Source organism: Cydia amplana, chromosome 21 (assembly GCF_948474715.1).
Source record: "Cydia amplana chromosome 21, ilCydAmpl1.1, whole genome shotgun sequence".
Taxonomy (NCBI): Eukaryota; Metazoa; Arthropoda; class Insecta; order Lepidoptera; family Tortricidae; genus Cydia; species Cydia amplana.
Window position 1 is genome coordinate 6,846,874 of NC_086089.1, and position 19,154 is coordinate 6,866,027.

Genomic DNA, 19,154 nt, shown 5'->3' on the forward strand with positions numbered 1-19,154 from the left:
CATTTTTTAGGCAGGTAGAAGCATGTGCGGTTCTACTTAACAATAGACAAAGGATAAGGCGTTCGGGCTCTGTTAGAAATCGACAAAATATAAGACACCTTTTGGGAGAGGATATCGTGCTTCTTCGTGATAACTCCATAAATCAGTACGGTTATAGTTTGTAGCTTTCTAGTAGACCCCGAAGGCTTATCCTATTGTCTATTGTTCAGTAAAACCGCACGTGCTACTTACCTGCAAAAAAGGGTCCTAATTATTCTATTTGGCACCTGAGCGCGGGCTAGTCCAACGCTCAAAAAACCAGTGTAGGTGCGCTCTCCGATAACGCGCCTTTGTTACTCATCTCGATGACACATTTTAGACTGGTTCTGTAGCGTTCGACTCGCCGGCACTCAGTAACCGAAGTACCGATTTTTTATGCAGGTGGTTGTGGCACGTGGCACGAGCGGTTTTTCTTAACAATAGACAATAGGATTAGCCTTCGGGGTCTATTAGAAAGCTACAAACTATACCATCAGTTTGTCACCGACATAAACGCCGTCGAGAACGTAATTTACTTTCTATACATCTCGCTCGCACTCGCATATTAGTGCAAACGGGATGTATATAAAGTAAATTACGTTCTCGACGGCGTTTATGTCAGTGACAAACTGATGGTAACCGTACAGTTCTCTTACCACAACGCAAGTTATTTCGTAGTCGGCATCTAGCGTCAAGTAGTGGAATTATCAGTACCGCTACTGACTTCAAACTTTATAGGAAACAAAGGGACCCCATAAAATACTGTTCTCTGATAATAGTTATTTGTTTTACAAGGGGGCAAAATTTTTGTTTAACAGCTCGAGCTGATATTGATACCCGAGCAAGCGAAAGGTTCGAAAAATGGAATCTTGAGCGTTGCGAGGGTTTCAAAGCACGAGGGTTAACAAAATTTACCCCCGAGTGAAACACAAAATTTTTCACCACACCAACCCGAAGCAAATATTAAATGTAAAATCAAACAAAATGAATGTTATTAAATATTTATCATCCAGAATCATCATTTAAAAGTCAATTCTACCAGCAAACATAAGAAAACAACTCAAAATTTGCATTTGATTACTTTGCCTCACATGTGAATAAAATGCAACTTTGCTATCAGTTTTTGAAGTGCAAAATAAGCCTTTCCGAGCTGGTGAAAAAGTAATTGAGTATTCCGTGTTACGTAGGTACCACGAGAGCGGCGCTGAGCCCATCAGTAAACAGCCGCAGTACGCGGAGCGGCGCGCGCGCGTCGATGACCCACAGGAATATGTTAATACCACCCAGGTATATAAGATAAGATAAGATAAGATAATATTTATTCAATAAAACTTATGCTAGTTTGATTTTTACACTGGTAATATAGATTACCTACATATTTATATTTTTGACAACCGGTCTAGCCTAGTGGGTAGTGAGTGAGTGGGTGTAGCCGCGGTCCTGGGTTCGAATCCCGGTAAGGGCATTTATTTGTGTGATGAACACAGATATTTGTTCCTGAGTCATGGTTGTTTTCTATGTATTTAAGTATTTGTATATTATATATATCGTTGTCTGAGTACCCACAACACAAGCTTTCTTGAGCTTACCGTGGGGCTTAGTCAATTTGTGTAAAAATGTCCTATGATATTTATTTATTTATTTATCGTGTAACACCTTCGTAGTTGGCTTAAAAGTGCTATTTACAAATTAAATATAGAGTCTGTGCGGAAACAGAAGAGTCGTGGAATGTAAGGGGCCCAATACATTCCACGACTCTTCTTTTTCCGAACAGACTCTAGTATAGTCTATTTTATTCTTTAATTTTTAGCTGTTTAGACTGCCTGTTGATTTTAATATGAGTTGCTCATTTCCCGCTACCCAAATGTTGTCCGGAAGAGATCGCTTTTAGCGCCGGTTGTTATCTGTATATTTTTCTTTTTAGTTTCCCACGTAAAATGTATTGTTATTGCTGCAATAAATAATATTGACTTACTATTTTTAACCCCCGACGCAAAAAGAGAGGGGTGTTATAAGTTTACCGTGTCTGTCTGTGTATCTAGCTGTCTGTGGTGTCAAGCTCCCAAACGGATGAACCGATTTTCGTTTAGTTTTTTTTTGTGTCATAGATAATTTTATCCCGAGTGTTCATGAAAATCTGTTCAGCCGTTTGAAGATCACCAGCTCTTATAATCTTATAGTGTGGGGTTTTTTAAATTTACAATTTTGGTTAGGTTAGTTTCAAGTATTCTTTATTCTAGATGTGTCCCCCCGAGGATGTAACGTCTCCGCTGGGAACGTTCAAACGTCAGCGCTGTCTGCGGTACAAGCAGCGGCGCCCGAGACCCATACTAAGGTCCAAATCCGACATCTCCGACAGGTAAATGGTTTTCCTTCAAATATAAAGAATTTTAAGTTTCATGCCCCAATCTAACGCTTAAAAAACCAAACTACAATTCATATGAACGAGACGAATCACTTTGCGAAAATGTATTAGAATGTAAATAAATTAACCAAATTCTCGATTAAAGTCGGATGGATTATCAGGTCGCAATCGGCACTCTGCCTCCTTTATAATACGTTGAAGACATAGATGGTAGGATCCTTATAGATGTGGTATACGCGTGCTTCCGTGATGGACACCACATACGTAATGCGACACTATGATTGGTCGAATTTATTTGTTGCCCACCATAATCCATACTAATTTACGGTGGCGAATTAAAAAATATGTGAGACTGTGACAAGGACAAACATAATAGCGCTTTCGCTGCTACTCCTACTGAAAGATACATAAGACTATCCCGTTCGGTCATTTCCCCCCACCCCTCATGCCTGATCCAGATAAAATACTAGATTCATGGTTGAAGACTTTTGAGTCCATACAACTAACTAACTACATACTAAATTTAATTTATAAACTGTCATCTTTCCCGCAGGTACCGGCGCAGCGACGGGCGCAGCCCCGCCTCGGCGCCATGCGAGGACGACTCCCCCGACAGCCCCTCCGAGGGCTCCGCGCTACAACAGTTCTTCGAGAGGCTTGGCTTAGAACCCCGACAATATGACGCCCTGTTACGAGACGCTTTGCCTGACAGTCCTGTGTTCTTTTCCTCCGCGTCGACTGTGGATTCTAATCAGCTGGCTAATGCTGCGGATTATACTGTAAGTAAACCAAAAGATAATTATCTATAGTAGGATTAATAAGGCTCAGCGCTACAACAGTTCTTCGAGAGGCTTGGCTTAGAACCTCGTCAATATGACGCCCTGTTACGAGACGCTTTGCCTGACAGTCCTGTGTTCTTTTCCTCCGCGTCGACTGTGGATTCTAATCAGCTGGCTAATGCTGCGGATTATACAGTAAGTACCCCGAAAGATAATTATCTATAGTAAGATTAATAAGGCTCAGCGCTACAACCGTTCTTCGAGAGGCTTGGCTTAGAACCCCGACAATATGACGCCCTGTTACGAGACGCTTTGCCTGACAGTCCTGTGTTCTTTTCCTCCGCGTCGACTGTGGATTCTAATCAGCTGGCTAATGCTGCGGATTATACTGTAAGTACCCCAAAAGATAATTATCCATAGTAAGATTAATACGGCTCAGCGTTAAAACAGTTCTTCGAGAGGCTTGGCTTAGAACCCCGACAATATGACGCGCTGTTACGAGACGCTTTGCCTGACAGTCCTGTGTTCTTTACCTCCGCGTCGACTGTGGATTCTAATCAGCTGGCTAATGCTGCGGATTATACTGTAAGTACCCCAAAAGATAATTATCTATAGTAAGATTAATAAGGCTCAGCGTTACAACAGTTCTTCGAGAGGCTTGGCTTAGAACCCCGACAATATGACGCCCTGTTACGAGACGCTTTGCCCGACAGTCCTGTGTTCTTTTCCTCCGCGTCGAGTGTGGATTCTAATCAGCTGGCTAATGCTGCGGATTATACTGTAAGTACCCCGAAAGATAATTATCTATAGTAAGATTAATAAGGCTCAGCGTTACAACAGTTCTTCGAGAGGCTTGGCTTAGAACCCCGACAATATGACGCGCTGCTGAGAGACGCTTTGCCTGACAGTCCTGTGTTCTTTTCCTCCGCGTCAACTGTGGATTCTAATCAGCTGGCTAATGCTGCTGACTATACGGTTAGTAACAATAAATTTCATCCAAAAAAAAGAAAATAGGTATCTATAGTAAGAGCCAGTGCTATAACATTTTTTCGAAAGGCTTGGCTTAAAACGGCGACAATATGACGCACTGTTACGAGACTCTAATTAGCTAGTTAATGCTGCGAATTATACTGTAATTTAAACGTAGTTTTTACATAAGATAGATAGATAAAAGTTCCCTATAATAAGGCTCAGCGTTACTATATTTCTTCTAAAAACTTGGGCTAGAACCCCAACAATATGACGTTTTGCTGCGAGACAATTCACCGGACAGTCCTGTATCGTTCTCATTCGCGCCTAACTAGGAAACTGAACCATAAAATTCGGTTTCAGTAATATAGTTTATCCGCGTAAAAACAACAGACGGAGTATTTACAATATAGTAAACTGCAATCTCCTTTTAGGCCCTAAAATTTAGGGTATGGTGAATTCCTGGGTACACAGTCTCCCATCTCTTTTCCAGGTAATAATCTGTCTGTCTGTCAGCCAAATTGATCCGAGCGATTCGTTCAATCGTTTTTGTGCGATGAGAATGAGAGGGACAAGCATATTAAACCAGGGATCGGATACCGGTATTTTTTGTATGGGAACGGAAACGGTATTTTTTCGTTCTTTGCTAATTACTTCATTTCTAATTGGGCAATCTAATAATACGAAGTCGTTACCTAAAAACACAACTGAGTGCTACATTTCGAGTATAAAATAATTCGAAAAATATGGTTATTTCTATGTTTTTGCAAAAAACCGGTTCCGATCCCTGTATTAAACTTTCACATTTATAATAGTAATAGGATTTGTCAATGAAATAACAGAACATATCCATTACACCCTAATTTCCCTTCAGGTCCAAGGTCCCGGTGTCCAAAAGCCGATCTACCGCAACACTGAACCGCCAAGTGTGGTGGAACGGAACGCGCGCATCATCAAATGGTTGTGTCAGTGCCGCAAGACGCAGATGCAGACGCCGCAATGAAGACGCGCCTTTAAGAGCCAACAGGAGTGGTCATTTCTCCATACAAACGTACTCGACTGTTTCCTCCGTGGGTTTTGAAGCTAGAGCAATGATTTTTTCAACACAGATTAATATTGTCAATATCTGTGTCGGACCGTTTTGCTTTTTTTGATATTTTTGTTTTTTAAGGCGCTAGAGCCCTTCAAAAATGGCCAAAATGGCCTAATTGACTATGCCTCCTTGAGAGGCGTGCTATTCAAAACTGATATCAATTAGTCAAAAAAGCAAAACGGTCCGACACAGATAAAGTCATTATCATTTAGATTTCCAAATTTGGTTACGATTGGTTAAGTTTTGGAGGAGGAAACAGTCGAGTACGAAACCTCGATTTTTGAGATTTTTACGCAGGATTTTCGCCTTGTCCTTATCGCACTAGTTTTAGGAGCCGCTTCCGTTAGCGAGACGGGTATATTTACCTAAAATATTTAAATCTTAGCTCCTGTTGGCTCTTAACGCAGTGAGGACATAGCTTAACAAATATAGTTTGGCAAACCAATTCGTCAGTAGAAAATACTTGACGACCTATATTTTTCAAATTTACCGCCTTTGACCAAATTGGTTTGCCAGACTATTAAACACAGACGCAATCGCAGTGTAGACACGGCATAAGGGCAGTTAGCGCGGCAGTGGCGACATAGCTTATCAGATAAAACACAGACGTCGCACTGGAGATGGAGACACAGCTTAGCGATATTTAAATGCAGTCACTATGAGGACCTAGTTTAATGTATAAATTTTAAAAGTGGTATCACACTATCGCACCGCACCGCGACCTTGGTGCGTCGCACCCGTAAGTGAGAGCGAGAAACAGATATCTCTTCCTCGCTGTTACTTATGGGTGCGACGCATCAAGGTCGCGGTGCGGTGCGATAGTGTGTTACCACTATAACAGTGGCAGTGATAGCATATAGCTTAATAATAATATTACGTCAGTGGTATATCACTCGAATGTTCGGGCGTGCTCAACGTCAGCCTTATGGCCCGTTGGCTGTTAGAGCTGTTACACACGGGCGAACCGCGACCTTAGTCCGGTCAGCATATATATCTGTCGATCTCGCTTAGCTGTGTCCTTAACGGACGTACGGCGGACCTTCCACACGATCGAACATGCCTCGGACCGGACCAAGGTCGCAGTCCGGTACGCCAGTCTGTTACAGCTTTTAAATCCAGCATGTAGCGACAATTGGCCGTAGAGGCTTGATTATTATGTGAATCTAAATCAAATTAGCTATAAGCACAGTGTGCAGAGTGATATATTAAAATATTTAGAGAGAAGTAGTCAGTAATAAGAACGACTGATTCTCATTTAAAATAAACAACTGTATTCATTATTGAGACGATAAGAATAACGTCTGAATAGTGTAAGAGTCATTTGTAAATGAAATAGTTGAATTACTAAATTATCTCAAAATTTTGAATTATAGTAAGTTTAATGTAAGAAGTCGAACCTAAGATATGTAGATAGATCATAATAAATGTCGGTATAATGGTGTGATTTCAGTTCTAATGTAGTTAACTACCGGAGTGTCGACATACATGCAAAATAATAGGCTGTTAGAATGCTCGGAGCACCAAAACGGTTGTCAAACGCTGTGGTTCTAAAGTACGGACGCTAGACACGAAGAATTCCGTACATTGACGCCTACTTCTACCTCTATCGCATGTGCATAATTGCGTCTCGCTCGCACAGTGTCTTTGACCGTCGCCATCATGGGCGGGACAGCTATATAATTACGCGCGTGCGACAGTGATAGGAACAGGGGTTAAATGAACCAAAATCTCCGTGTTTAGCGTCCTTACTTCAATAATCATCAGGCTTGGCGCGCTGAGTTTCATCCACCATATTTTCTGGCGGCTACGTTGTAATAATATCATTAAACACATAGACTAGGAATCCTCTAGACGGAGTTTAGAGCAATTATTTCATGAAACCGATGCTGCACACAAAGACACTTTGACTCGAAAATGGAGTAAAACTACCGAATATTTGTGGCAGAGGGGGTAGCGCTATTATGTTCAGTCTGGAGGATGTCTTGTCTGTGATTAAACATAACATTAAATGATCGATCATCAAACATTTTTAGTTTCGTGATATGATACAGTCGAAATATACGTATATCTGTCGCAGTCGGATTGTATAATCCGCCATATTACATTACGGCTAGCCGTTTTACAAAACAGGGGCGTTTTGAAATGCGGCGGTTCGACGATTAGCCGGATTGTCATTGCGATACGTTCTTCAATAAGGCGGCCTACGTTTAGCCGCATCGTATCTACTATTTAGATTGTAGAGTGACCGGCTAGCCGTAATATAATACGGCGGATTATACAATCTGACTACGACATATCTATCATGTTGTCACCTCGCAGGTAACTACTAGACTAGACCTTCCTAATAATACCTGAAGTCTTCACTAGGATTTACAAATGAATTCTTCATTCGTTTTCAATGCCGATATGAGTAGTTAACAAAGGTACTTTGCAAAAATTACGGCGTTTAAAATGAATAATTGAGACCTTCCTAATAATACCTGAAGTCTTCACTAGTAAGTATTTACAAATGAATTCTTCATTCGTTTTCAATGCCGAAATGAGTAGTTATCAAAGGTAAGTACTTAGCAAAAATTACGGCGTTTAAAATGAATAATTGTAAATAAATATAAAAAACGCATCGGATAAGTGTTTTTGATCGCATTAACTCAAGTTTGGAAAGAATCTAAAAGTATTTTTGTCTCTTAAGAACGTACAAGTCGCGAGCTTAGTGAATGTGGTGTACAATCTTAATTAGGATAGTGTGACTATCTTCTTTATTTGGTCGAACCCATTCAATGCCATGGCGGCGGAAGGGTTAAGCATTCATAATGGTCCAAAACGGTCTATAAACGCCTAACTACGATGGTATACTTAGAGTTTGGCTATCCTAAAAGTACAACTTAGAAGTACATTTTAACGCTTTTAAAAATTATACCTAAATATTATTGAAATGTCAACATTTGAGTTGAATTTCATTTTAAAAAACTGTTAACTTATGTCTCGACGTTGACAAAAAAATTATGTCTGTTCTTACATCAGTGTGAATACAATTGACGTACATACCTAAGTTTTAAAATTGTTGCATTTACGTTATATTTTCATAGTTTATTATTATGATTTGTAATCATCTAAAATTGCATTTCAATCAACAAAATTATGTGAGATATTTAATAAGTTCCTACTACGGATTTGTCATTTCAATGTATATGTATCTCTATTCTAGTTATATGTATATTTAAATTATATAAATGAAATTAATGAGACCTATTAGTAATAAGTTTATTGTATTTGTGATCTGGGAGCACAAAATGGAACAATTTAGCTGAATACTGTATCTAACTGTGCCAAATTACATTAAGAATCTGATTCTAATAATAGGATAATCATAGGGAGTGAATAAACGAATCCTGCAATGGGGTTTGGTCGGTCGAAGTATTTTACAGATGGCGCCAGCATAGGTTTCACCTGTAGGAATAGTGTCAGTATTTTTATTTTATTTTATGGCCTGGATGCTAGCCCTTTAAGGCCTGTGCACACCGGGTGCGTGTGCGTAGACGTGCACGTGCGCGTTGTAATATACAGATCCCTATGAGAGACGGCACACCGCTTGCGTGATGTGTACGTGCACGTCTCAAACGTTTTAGCGCACGCACACGCAGTCGGTGTGCTCTGGCCTTTATGCCAAATCCATAGAATAAAACTAGAGACAGGTTAAACCTATGCTGGTATTACCTTTAAAAACCTTTGACAGTTGCCAACCCCATTAAATGAGTTGTGTTATAGAAGTTTCAAAAATGATCGCTTGATAAATATCTCTAAAGCCATTTTCAGAACTTTTAAAATATCCAACTCATTATCTGAAGTACATGTAACCATAATAACATAACGACAATATCATGAATCGATCTATATATTTAATTATTAAAATAGTTCATACGAGGGGCGTTCAAAATATTCTCGGTATTGATATCTTACGACCTCTTCTAAAATTTCTTTCGTTACTGGCCGCTAAGGTTTATTCATTGACATTAAAAAAAAGTATAATTCGAACCGAGATGGTCTTTTGTTTTTCTGCAATTGCTGAACAAACATGAACATCATGTGCGAATTGACAATGTTAACTAAATTAGAACATCGATGCGTGATAAAATTCTTGACAAAACAGGGTAAAAATCAAAAAACCATAAAAGAGGAAATGGATTGTGTTTACCGTGAGTCTGCTCCTTCTTTATCTACCATTCAAAAGTGGTCAAGCGAGTTTAAACGCGGAAGGGAGAGTATTGAAGATGACCCTAGACCTGGCCGGCCTGTAGTAGCTACTTCACAAGAAAATATTGATAAAGTGGAAAAACTTATATTGGAAGATGGTCGAGTGAAGGTAAAATCTATAGCACAAGTAACCAATCTCTCTATTGGTACCGTACATGATATTATACATGACCATCTTAATATGTCAAAAGTAAGTGCAAGATGGGTTCCGCGAATGCTGACTCGGCTTCAAAAAGACATGCGTGTAGCTTGTTGTTCCGATTTTATTGACCTGTGCGGTGAAAATCCTGATGAGGTGCTGCAAAGAATAGTTACTGGAGATGAAACCTGGGTTCATCATTATGACCCAGAGAGTAAACAAGAGTCCATGCAGTGGCACATTAAGGGTTCAGCTCATCCCAAGAAGTTCAAGGTCATCCCTTCAGCTGGCAAGGTCATGGCCACGATATTTTGGGATTGTGAAGGAGTATTACTAATCGATTATAAAGAAAAAGGTGTAAATATCACAGGACAGTACTACGCTAACATTCTACGTCAATTAAAGGATGTAATTAAAGAAAAGAGGCGAGGAAAGTTAACCAAAGGTATTCTGCTTCTGCATGACAACGCCCCCGTCCATACTGCTCATATTGCTAGTGATGTGCCGTTACCGTAAATTACGAGAACAGAGAGAATCGTCGGGTAACTTTCGCGGTAACGTTCTCCGTACGGTATCGGAATTATCGAGAAAGTGGTCCAAGTTTAAATTTTTTTTAACTTTTTTTTACAAAATTGATTCTTATTTAGGTAATACAATCTGTATAGAAATTTTCAAAATAATCTGGCAAGAGGAACTAGTTTATTACCAAAATTACCGTAAATTACCGCCGTAAATTACGGGCAATCTTCCCCGCGAATGTTCTCGGGTAGTTTTTCTAAGAGAAATTTTAACTTTTATCAATGAATTCAATGATGTATGTAATTAGATGTTAGAGATTAAATACACAATAATATTACATTATTTTACTAATGTTTAATAAGTTTCATTTGATGTGCGACATATACTATACAATATCCTCACAACATTCCTGGGAAGACGAAGACCTCCCGGCACATGGTAGTTCAATATCAAGAGGGAGATGAAAGCCCAGACCCTAAACCCTATGGTAACATTGGTAACCCAGAAAAAAGCGGTTTGGCTCCGCCGCCGTACACAGAAGCCCAGATAGAGCTGGGACTAATATAAGGAGAAATAAGACTAGAAATTATTATACCAATCAACCACGTGTCAGATAACATAAAAATAATAATATCACAGAATAATAATAATGTAAAAAACATTTAAATACTTTAAAACCACAAAACTTGTAAGCAAAATTCAATCCTAATTTAATATACTTCATGGGTAAGTTACCGTAAATTCTCGGTAATTTACGGTAATTTTCACTAATGAGAATTACGGTAAGTGCGTAATTTCTCGGCGGCACATCACTACATATTGCCAAGGCAGCTATTGTTGAATGTGGGTTTAAAACTGTTACTCACCCACCGTATAGTCCGGACTTAGCCCTCAGCGACTTCTTTTTGCTCCCCAATCTTAAAAAGGATCTGCGTGGAAATAAATTTTCTGACGATGAAGCATTGAAGGCGGCAGTGGAGGAGCATTTTTACACGAAAGATAAAAAATATTTTTACGAGGGATTAAAAAAAATAATTGATCGATCTTTTAAGTGTATGAACATAGGGGGGGAGTATATTGAAAAATAAAAATATCAAACTTTTCGTACTTGTTTGTTTTCATTCTCATACCGAGAATATTTTGAATACCCCTCGTAAATGAAAATAACGCAACAACTTAGTAACTGTGTTTAAGTGACTACATGTTAATAAAATTAATAGAATAAGAAAGTGTTTGAATTTAATTTTTACGGAACACCGGCGTGTAAAAGTTACTGTATTAACTTGGGCATGATAATAAAATAAAACTATCACACCAATATGCAAAAGAGTGACTCTCGGTAGCTTAGTTGATTGACCGGTGGACTGGTGTCCCAAAGCAGCAAGTTTGATTCTCAGACCCATTTCAAAAATGTCAAACATATAAAAACTGTAAAGTTTATTCTGAGTTATAGATTCTGCTCCCGAAAGTTAAAGGTGGTCTTACACTGGCAGTTATATAATATCTGCAGTGTGGGAGCACCTTTAGGAGACAGGTGAATAAATTGCTGAAAATGTTATTGGGCAATTTTGGCCTAAGTGTGGCGTAAATTACATACCACGAAATTACAATCCAGAATTATTAACTTTCCGGAACAGAAGGGACTAAGGATTTTGTCTGTATCACCCATATTTTGACATTTAAAACTTTCTTCTAAGAAATAATTATATTCTGGCATGCCATCTTTGTCAGTAGAAGTGTGTGTCTATAAATGTCATATTTTCATAGAAAATTGGAATTTAATTATGACAATACAACATATGCCAAGTATTGCAGAGCAGGGATGTTGCGGATGCCGATTTTTTGACATCCGCGGATGCGGATGCGGATGCGGATTTTTAAAGGCTCACATCCGCGGATGCGGATGTCAAGATAGTACCATAAAAAACGTCAAATGAGCGTTTTCCAAAAAAAGTGTACATTTCATTCATGTCTTCAAAATATTGACTAAGGCTCATTTTACTCAGAATCATTTGTACATTCACGCCTCATACATAAAAAAATGTGTCCAAAAATTTCCTTTCCTGATCGTCACATTCTTGTATGAATTTTTTTTTATTTGTATGAACGTGACGCACTGGAAAAAATTTTTTTCATACAAAATTTTGGGACACATTTTTTCATGTATGAGACGTGAATGTACATATGATTCTGAGTAAAATGAGCCCAATAAGTCAATATTTTGAAGACATGAATGACATGTACACTTTTTTTGGAAATCGCTCAAATATTACATTTTAATAAAAAAAATTTCAAAAGACCGGCCTAGTGCGAGTCGGACTCGCGTTCCAAGGGTTCCGTACATTAAGTCCCACTCACGCTTGACTGCTCATTTCTAATAGGGTTTTTTGGTTAATGACTAAATTACCTAGCAGTCTAGCACTTACGCCGATGCTAAGACGTTCCTGTACCGACCTGTTCCACATCCGCATCCGCATTACATCCGCATCGATTTTATGCGGATGCGGATGCGGATGTTGAAAATAATGCGGATGTTCCGCGGTTGCGGATGCGGATGCGGATATTCGCAACATCCCTGTTGCAGAGTTAGCGTGGTCTGACTTCACTAAGCCCTCAGCTCAACTAAAACTGCCAACCGTAGTGTCTATTTAAATTCAGAAATAGTGCAGTGATTTATCATCATACCAAAGAATTATTAATTGTACTAGCTAGAGGGTAAAGTCTAAGAAAAAAACTTGCGCCCTTGTTTTGTGGTCACATAATTTGTCAAATGTCAATGTTTTGTGGTCACTGAATTTGCCAAATGTCAACGTTTTGTGGTCACTGAATTTGTCAAATGCAAACGTTTAGGGGTCACTGAATTTGTCAAATGTCAACGTTTGTGGTCACTGAATTTGTCAATTGTCAACGTTTTGTGGTCACTGAATTTGTCAATTGTCAACGTTTTGTGGTCACTGAATTTGTCAAATGTCAACGTTTTGTGGTCACTGAATTTGTCAAATGTCAACGTTTGTGGTCACTGAATTTGTAAAATGTCAACGTTTTGTGGTCACAGAATTTGTCAAATGTCAACGTGTGAACCTGAATTACCGCGTAATATATGCCGTACAGCGCCATCTAGGTACATCACCTGACGAATTGGAGGCCACGTTGTCTTACTTGTCTTAGACTTCACACATGTTTCACAATTAATGGATCTTTGATCATATTCTAAGTAGTTCTCGTTTGAAAGACTTATTTTCTCTCGATGTGTATTCTGTGATATTAATAGATTTGATTCTCCGTGCTGTTAAGGCCTGTGCACACCAGTGCGTGTGCGTAGACGAGGCCGTTGTGATATACGGGATGAGAGACGGCACATCGCTTGCGTGACGTGTGCGTGCACGGTTTCAACATTTTAGAGCATGCGTACGTGCACGTCTACGCATATGCAGCCGGTGTGTACTGGCCTTAAATCATATTATGTATGTGGTAAATCGAAATTCAATGAATTCTTGTATGGATTATTCTCAAGAAAGGAGATATTTAAATTATGTATTTTTTTCTACTTTTAATTTCAATCGATACGTTACCCTAAGGGTCAGTTTCTTGCTTACCTTTCCTTAGGACGTTTAAAATAGTTATTTACGATACAAGTGAGCAAAAGAGGAAATTCGAAAGGAGTGGCGATAAATTAAAACACGACCGAAGGGAGTGTTTTAACTCGACAAGAGTTGCGAATTACCTTTTCGCACGTGTATCGTACAACGTTTTACAGTACATATGGCCCTTTAAACTTTTGACATCGCACGAAAAGTGCTATTTTACGCACTAGTGCGGGAAAATAGGACCATATGTACTGTAAAAGTTTTTAGTGCCAGAAATAACCGCTCAAATATGTGTCCAAATTTTGGGAAACGTTTTCGTTGCTATCAAGTGTATTTATTTCTTGGGGACTTTTTTCTTATTACAATAATTAAGTTTCGGCTAGTGATAATGAATCAATCGACGGCCTAGCGATAATACTAATTTCTAATATTTCTGCAGTTACTTTTTGTTGTTTCGTCATAATGTCTAGCCAGCGAACTATATGTTAGTAACAGTTAAAAAGATATCGTAACAGGCCGTATCCGTATTCTGTTTTGGTATTAAATATGTTTTGGTACATTCATCGGTTAGTGTTACAGTATTAGGTGGTATTGCATTCGATGCTTCCAATGTGTGTAAATATGTTTTAACTAAATTGTTAGATGATTAACGTGACGAAGAAATTATATTGTGGTCTAATTATAATGTTGTTTTATTTTTATACTTACGAATTTGAAATCCAATCCCACGGGGACTAGCCAACATGACATTCGTTGATAGAAACTGCCAATCGAAACATAATGTAGATATTGTCACGTGACTTTTCGTAGAATCTGTCATCCATACATTTTTTCTTTTCCTTTGTTGATGTATGTACGATTGTCATCTCGGCCCCTATCAAAATTGAACCTTGAGTATCACTGAGCAAGCAGGGTTGGGCAAAATACTGGCTTCCACGTATTTGAAATACAAATTACAAAATACATTTTTAAAAGTATTTGAAATACAAAATACAAACTACTTTGGTGACGGGTATTTGAAATACAAAATACAAATTACAGTGTTTAAAATAATGTATTTCAATTACAAAATATACCTTTATTTATTTTTTTGTTTAGCATTTAGTTTAAACGTTAACGAATATCCTTTCATATAAACTTATAGGGTCATTGCGCTAGTTTTCGTCCAGCTCTAGTTTACGTCCACTTGACGAAATTTGAATATATACCTACATTCCTGCACAAATTTGGACTGATTTCAATCCTTATGTCTAAGGCGTCTAAGCAATATATCTGTCTACATATAACAATGATATTTCGCAAAAAGGAAGCGCTGGTGGCCTAGCGGTAAGAGCGTGCGACTTGCAATCCGGAGGTCGCGAGTTCGAACCCCGGCTCGAACCAATGAGTTTTTCGGAACTATGTACGAAATATCATTTGATATTTACCAGTCGCTTTTCGGTGAAGGAAAACATTGTGAGGAAACCGGACTAATTCCAATTACGGCCCTAGTTTACCCTCTGGGTTGGAAGGTCAGATGGCAGTCGCTATCGTAAAAACTAGTGCCAACGCCAATTACTGGGATTAGTTTCCAAGCGGACCCCAGGCTCCCATGAGCCGTGGCAAAATGCCGGGACAACGCGAGGAAGATGAAGATTTCGCAAAAAGTAGTAAATTAAAAATGAAATATATATTTGATAATCCGTCAAGTCGTCGAAAACTACTGCAATGACCCTATCCCCTAGATTTAAACGAAAAGTTCCACGCAGAAGTTGACCTAATATAGATCCAGTATCCAGCCAATGAAAATTGTATCTCGGCTGGATCGGAGGTTCGCGGTCGGCTCACAGCTTGTGCGAGACATTTTATGATTATAGAATTTAATAAAATGTATTTATAGAAATGTATTTTGAAGCTTGAAGTATTTGAAATACAAAATACTAAATACATGTGAGTGCAGTATTTGAAATACCAAATACAAAATACTTTTGAGGTAGTATTTGAAATACAAATACAAAATACTAATTTGTATTTCAAATACATGTAATTGAAATACTGCCCAACCCTGTGAGCAAGATGGACCATAAGAGGTCCGAAAAAGAGCATATATTTACAAGATGTAGTGCTTAATCGTTTACCATCGTATTTTCTCGGAAATGTTCGTATTTGTCATGCTACGTTAGTCAAAATAAAGAGAATTGGTTGTACTCAATCAATGTATCTTTGGTCTAACTATTTTTTGTACTGAGACTGACTGAAAGTTCGTACGTTTCCGTGAAATACGACGGTAAAAGATAATATACACTAAATCAGCACAAGTCACTAAGTTCTATTGCTATATTGTATGTCAAATGACGTCGTTTCTCTCTTAATCAAATCGAGATGCAATCTGTAGTTTTACTTTGTTGGTCACACTTTGTCATGTCTCCGGAGTGTCTACTGCCAGCATTGAGCGATACAGCACGACATTTTTGGTTGTGTCTAGATGTCAGTTTACTCATATTTCATTACAGACTAAAAATACGTAGGTAAATGGTTATACAATGGAAAAAATAAAGGTGATCGGTGTAGTGTTTATTGGTGTAAACAAATACTGAAGGCGTCGAACCTCACCCATACAATAATATAACACGGCATACACTCCAGACCTGATCGCAATACTAGACGGTCTGGGGACCTAGCCAACATGACAATCGCACATCGACAAACGCCGATCGAAAAATTATGGGATGACGTATGCAACGAAGTCACGTGATCATTCCCATATAATTATTTGTTTCGATTGGTGTATTCCGTCAACGATTGTCACTTTGCTAGGTCAAAACAACAACTAAATACATACGTACACTTAAACGTTCGACAGCTACCTTTACTATTCACAGGGTTACCGCAATACATTGAACTATTATTACTAACGTATAGAACCCACATAACCAGCATTTTGCGTCATGAGTTGCTGTTTTGACAACAAACCATAGAAGCGGAGCGTGAATGTCGCGACCTAACGCGTAAGCGCCATGAATTTTACGACGCTTACGACGTTTTGGTCGCATGGTACAGGTTGTAATTGCGACAATTTCATTGTTCTGTATGGCGTCTCTATAAGTCTATAGTAATAATATCTCAATGCCGCAATATGGGACTACGAGACCGCTCACAAAACTAATCAAACATGTAGAAAAAAGTATGTCTGTATTCTTGGGAACCGTTTCACTACTGTACAATTTAAGAGGTCTGAAACCTAGTAAGTTTAAAATTAATGTAAATTATTGGCATAAATAACTTAATGTTGGTGTAAATAGTATAATGTAAGTATAAATAAAAAAATAAGCGATATTGTTGTGAGTGGTCTAACATTTTACACTACATGCCATAAAAATTGACAAATTAGTATTATTACTGTCGATTTTATACAACGCTACTGTCTCTGCACAAAATTATATTTTATTTTCTTATTGAACATATGGGGCATTATCGTATTATGAAAAGGGACGTTATTGTCGATGTCGCTTACGCCGCACAGCGTCGCGCGGCATTGTATGTATATCGGAGCATCGTTAATAATGGCGTAACCGCCATCGACAATAAGGTCCCTTTTCATAGATAACGTCACATATGTATTTTGCGCAAAAAGTGTAACCAACGACACGACCCTGTTTCAAAACAACTGTGGCAGACATCAGTCTTATCGACCTGGAATACATTAAAATATTAAAATTACAAGAAAGATAGTGACTTCAGTCAAAAATAATTGTAAATAAAATTTATTTAAACCAATTTATAAAATATAAATAAAAAATTAAGGACTCAAATACTGAATTAAATTATATCATAGCATCGATCTACAAACTAAATCATACCCGAGATCTGAGCTACCAACTTTTGTTATGAGGAGGCACATGAGCGGACGAATCGCCTGATGGTAAGCGATTACCGTCGCCCATGGATACCCGCAACACCAGAGTTGCAACTGCGTTGCTGATGCTGGCCCTTAACCTTTTGGACGCCAATGACCGATATATCCGCATCGTAGGTTCAACGCCAAAGACCGATTAGTCGGTCACAGACCACAGAGCAACAAAGACCTACGTGCTTATGCATAAAGTTCAATTTCAGTTTTGACACTTCGGTGACGTGGCGTCAGCGTGACAGCTTTTGTGTTTGACACGGCGTCGAAAAGGTTAACATGGCATAACGCTCTTTTCTTGAAGGTTTAAAGTAGTATCGGTCCGGAAATACCGCGAGCGACTGATCATTCCACAGTTTAGCTGTTTTTCAAGTGTCATAAGCACGGAATCCGTATGGCTACCTAATGCCGAGAATCGATATTAAACTTTCGTGAGACATACATATTTTAAACTGTTTTAAAATTCAAGTGAGTGAAACCGTTGTCGTCTAAACAGTTTAATCCCTAGAATGCTATTGGACAGCAGTTTTTTGAGAAATTGTCATTACATCAAACGGTCTAGCATGAGTTGCGTTCTCGCGCGCGTATACATCAAGCGCGACTTCAAGTATGGCATAGACTAGGAATCCTCTAGACGGAGTTTAGAGCAATTATTTCATGAAACCGATGCTGCCAAAAATACTGGGGTGCGGGGGACGAGGTGAGCGAGTCCCGTGCCGTGATTGGTCCGTTCAAAGACACGGACGTCACACAAAGACACTTTGACTCGAAAATGGAGTAAAACTACCGTATATTTTTGGCAGAGGGGGTACTGCTACTATGCTCAGTCTAGAGGATGTCTTGTCTGTGAAGTATGGACTCGCGCGCCAGAACGCACCTTATGCTAAACCGCCATCTATTTTATATACTTATGTACAAGTTGGTGGCTTTCAAACAGGGCGATTTAAGAAGTACAATAATGACTTTACAATTTTAGGACGAGGTTAATAGGTTCTTAACTTCGAAGATTACTTAAAAAATAAACTAATAATCTATTCTATAAAATACAGACCTACACATTTTATTGGTTAAGATCTGGCGATAATCGCAAGGACAGGTCCTTTCAGCCCATGATTGCGCGTTGATCTTTCCCCAATGATATTATATAACCATAGATAGGTTATAGTCATACTTGAGGAGCACAAAAAATACTTCCATATTTATTTCTGTGCCTACGAAAAAATCTGTTATTTTTGATTAATGTTCTCATTCCATCCATATTTGTCATACTCGTTGTTAAACATAAGGTCGTCTCTTTCTCTTTCGGTGTGCGGGAGCTCGTTAGCACGTGCACATTTCTCGCTTGTCCAGCCGCGTCTAAAGGCAACTTGTCCAATTTGTCACAAGTTAAGCGCTTCAATTTTGGAACGCCTATAACCTATCTTGAGTTATAAATTGTCTTTCCCCTGAAGCGTTATAACCCTTAGAATGCTACGCCTATCGTTCGCGGCGCGTCATCGTAAACCTTGTCGGAATGCACGAAGGTTGATATTGGGCTGTATCCGCGCG

At 38.8% G+C, this 19,154-nt stretch overlaps 1 protein-coding gene and 2 long non-coding RNA genes across 3 annotated transcripts in view; 2 read left to right on the forward strand and 1 right to left on the reverse strand.

Annotated features, from left to right (window-relative positions):
* LOC134657860 (uncharacterized) overlaps positions 1 to 5,142 on the forward strand; it is a 137,808-nt gene extending 132,666 nt beyond the window's left edge. The window contains exons 16-19 of the mRNA XM_063513439.1: positions 1,206 to 1,305; positions 2,259 to 2,377; positions 2,937 to 3,162; positions 5,006 to 5,142. Of these exons, the coding sequence (XP_063369509.1) occupies positions 1,206 to 1,305; positions 2,259 to 2,377; positions 2,937 to 3,162; positions 5,006 to 5,134 (574 nt within the window). The 3' untranslated portion in view covers positions 5,135 to 5,142. The remainder of the gene's footprint in view (positions 1 to 1,205; positions 1,306 to 2,258; positions 2,378 to 2,936; positions 3,163 to 5,005) is intronic.
* Positions 1 to 19,154, forward strand: part of LOC134657884 (uncharacterized) — a 116,452-nt gene that overhangs the window by 92,780 nt on the left and 4,518 nt on the right. The window lies entirely within an intron of this gene.
* The window catches only part of LOC134657885 (uncharacterized), a 186,171-nt gene that overhangs the window by 33,164 nt on the left and 133,853 nt on the right, over positions 1 to 19,154 (reverse strand). The gene's annotated exons all lie outside the window — the stretch shown is intronic.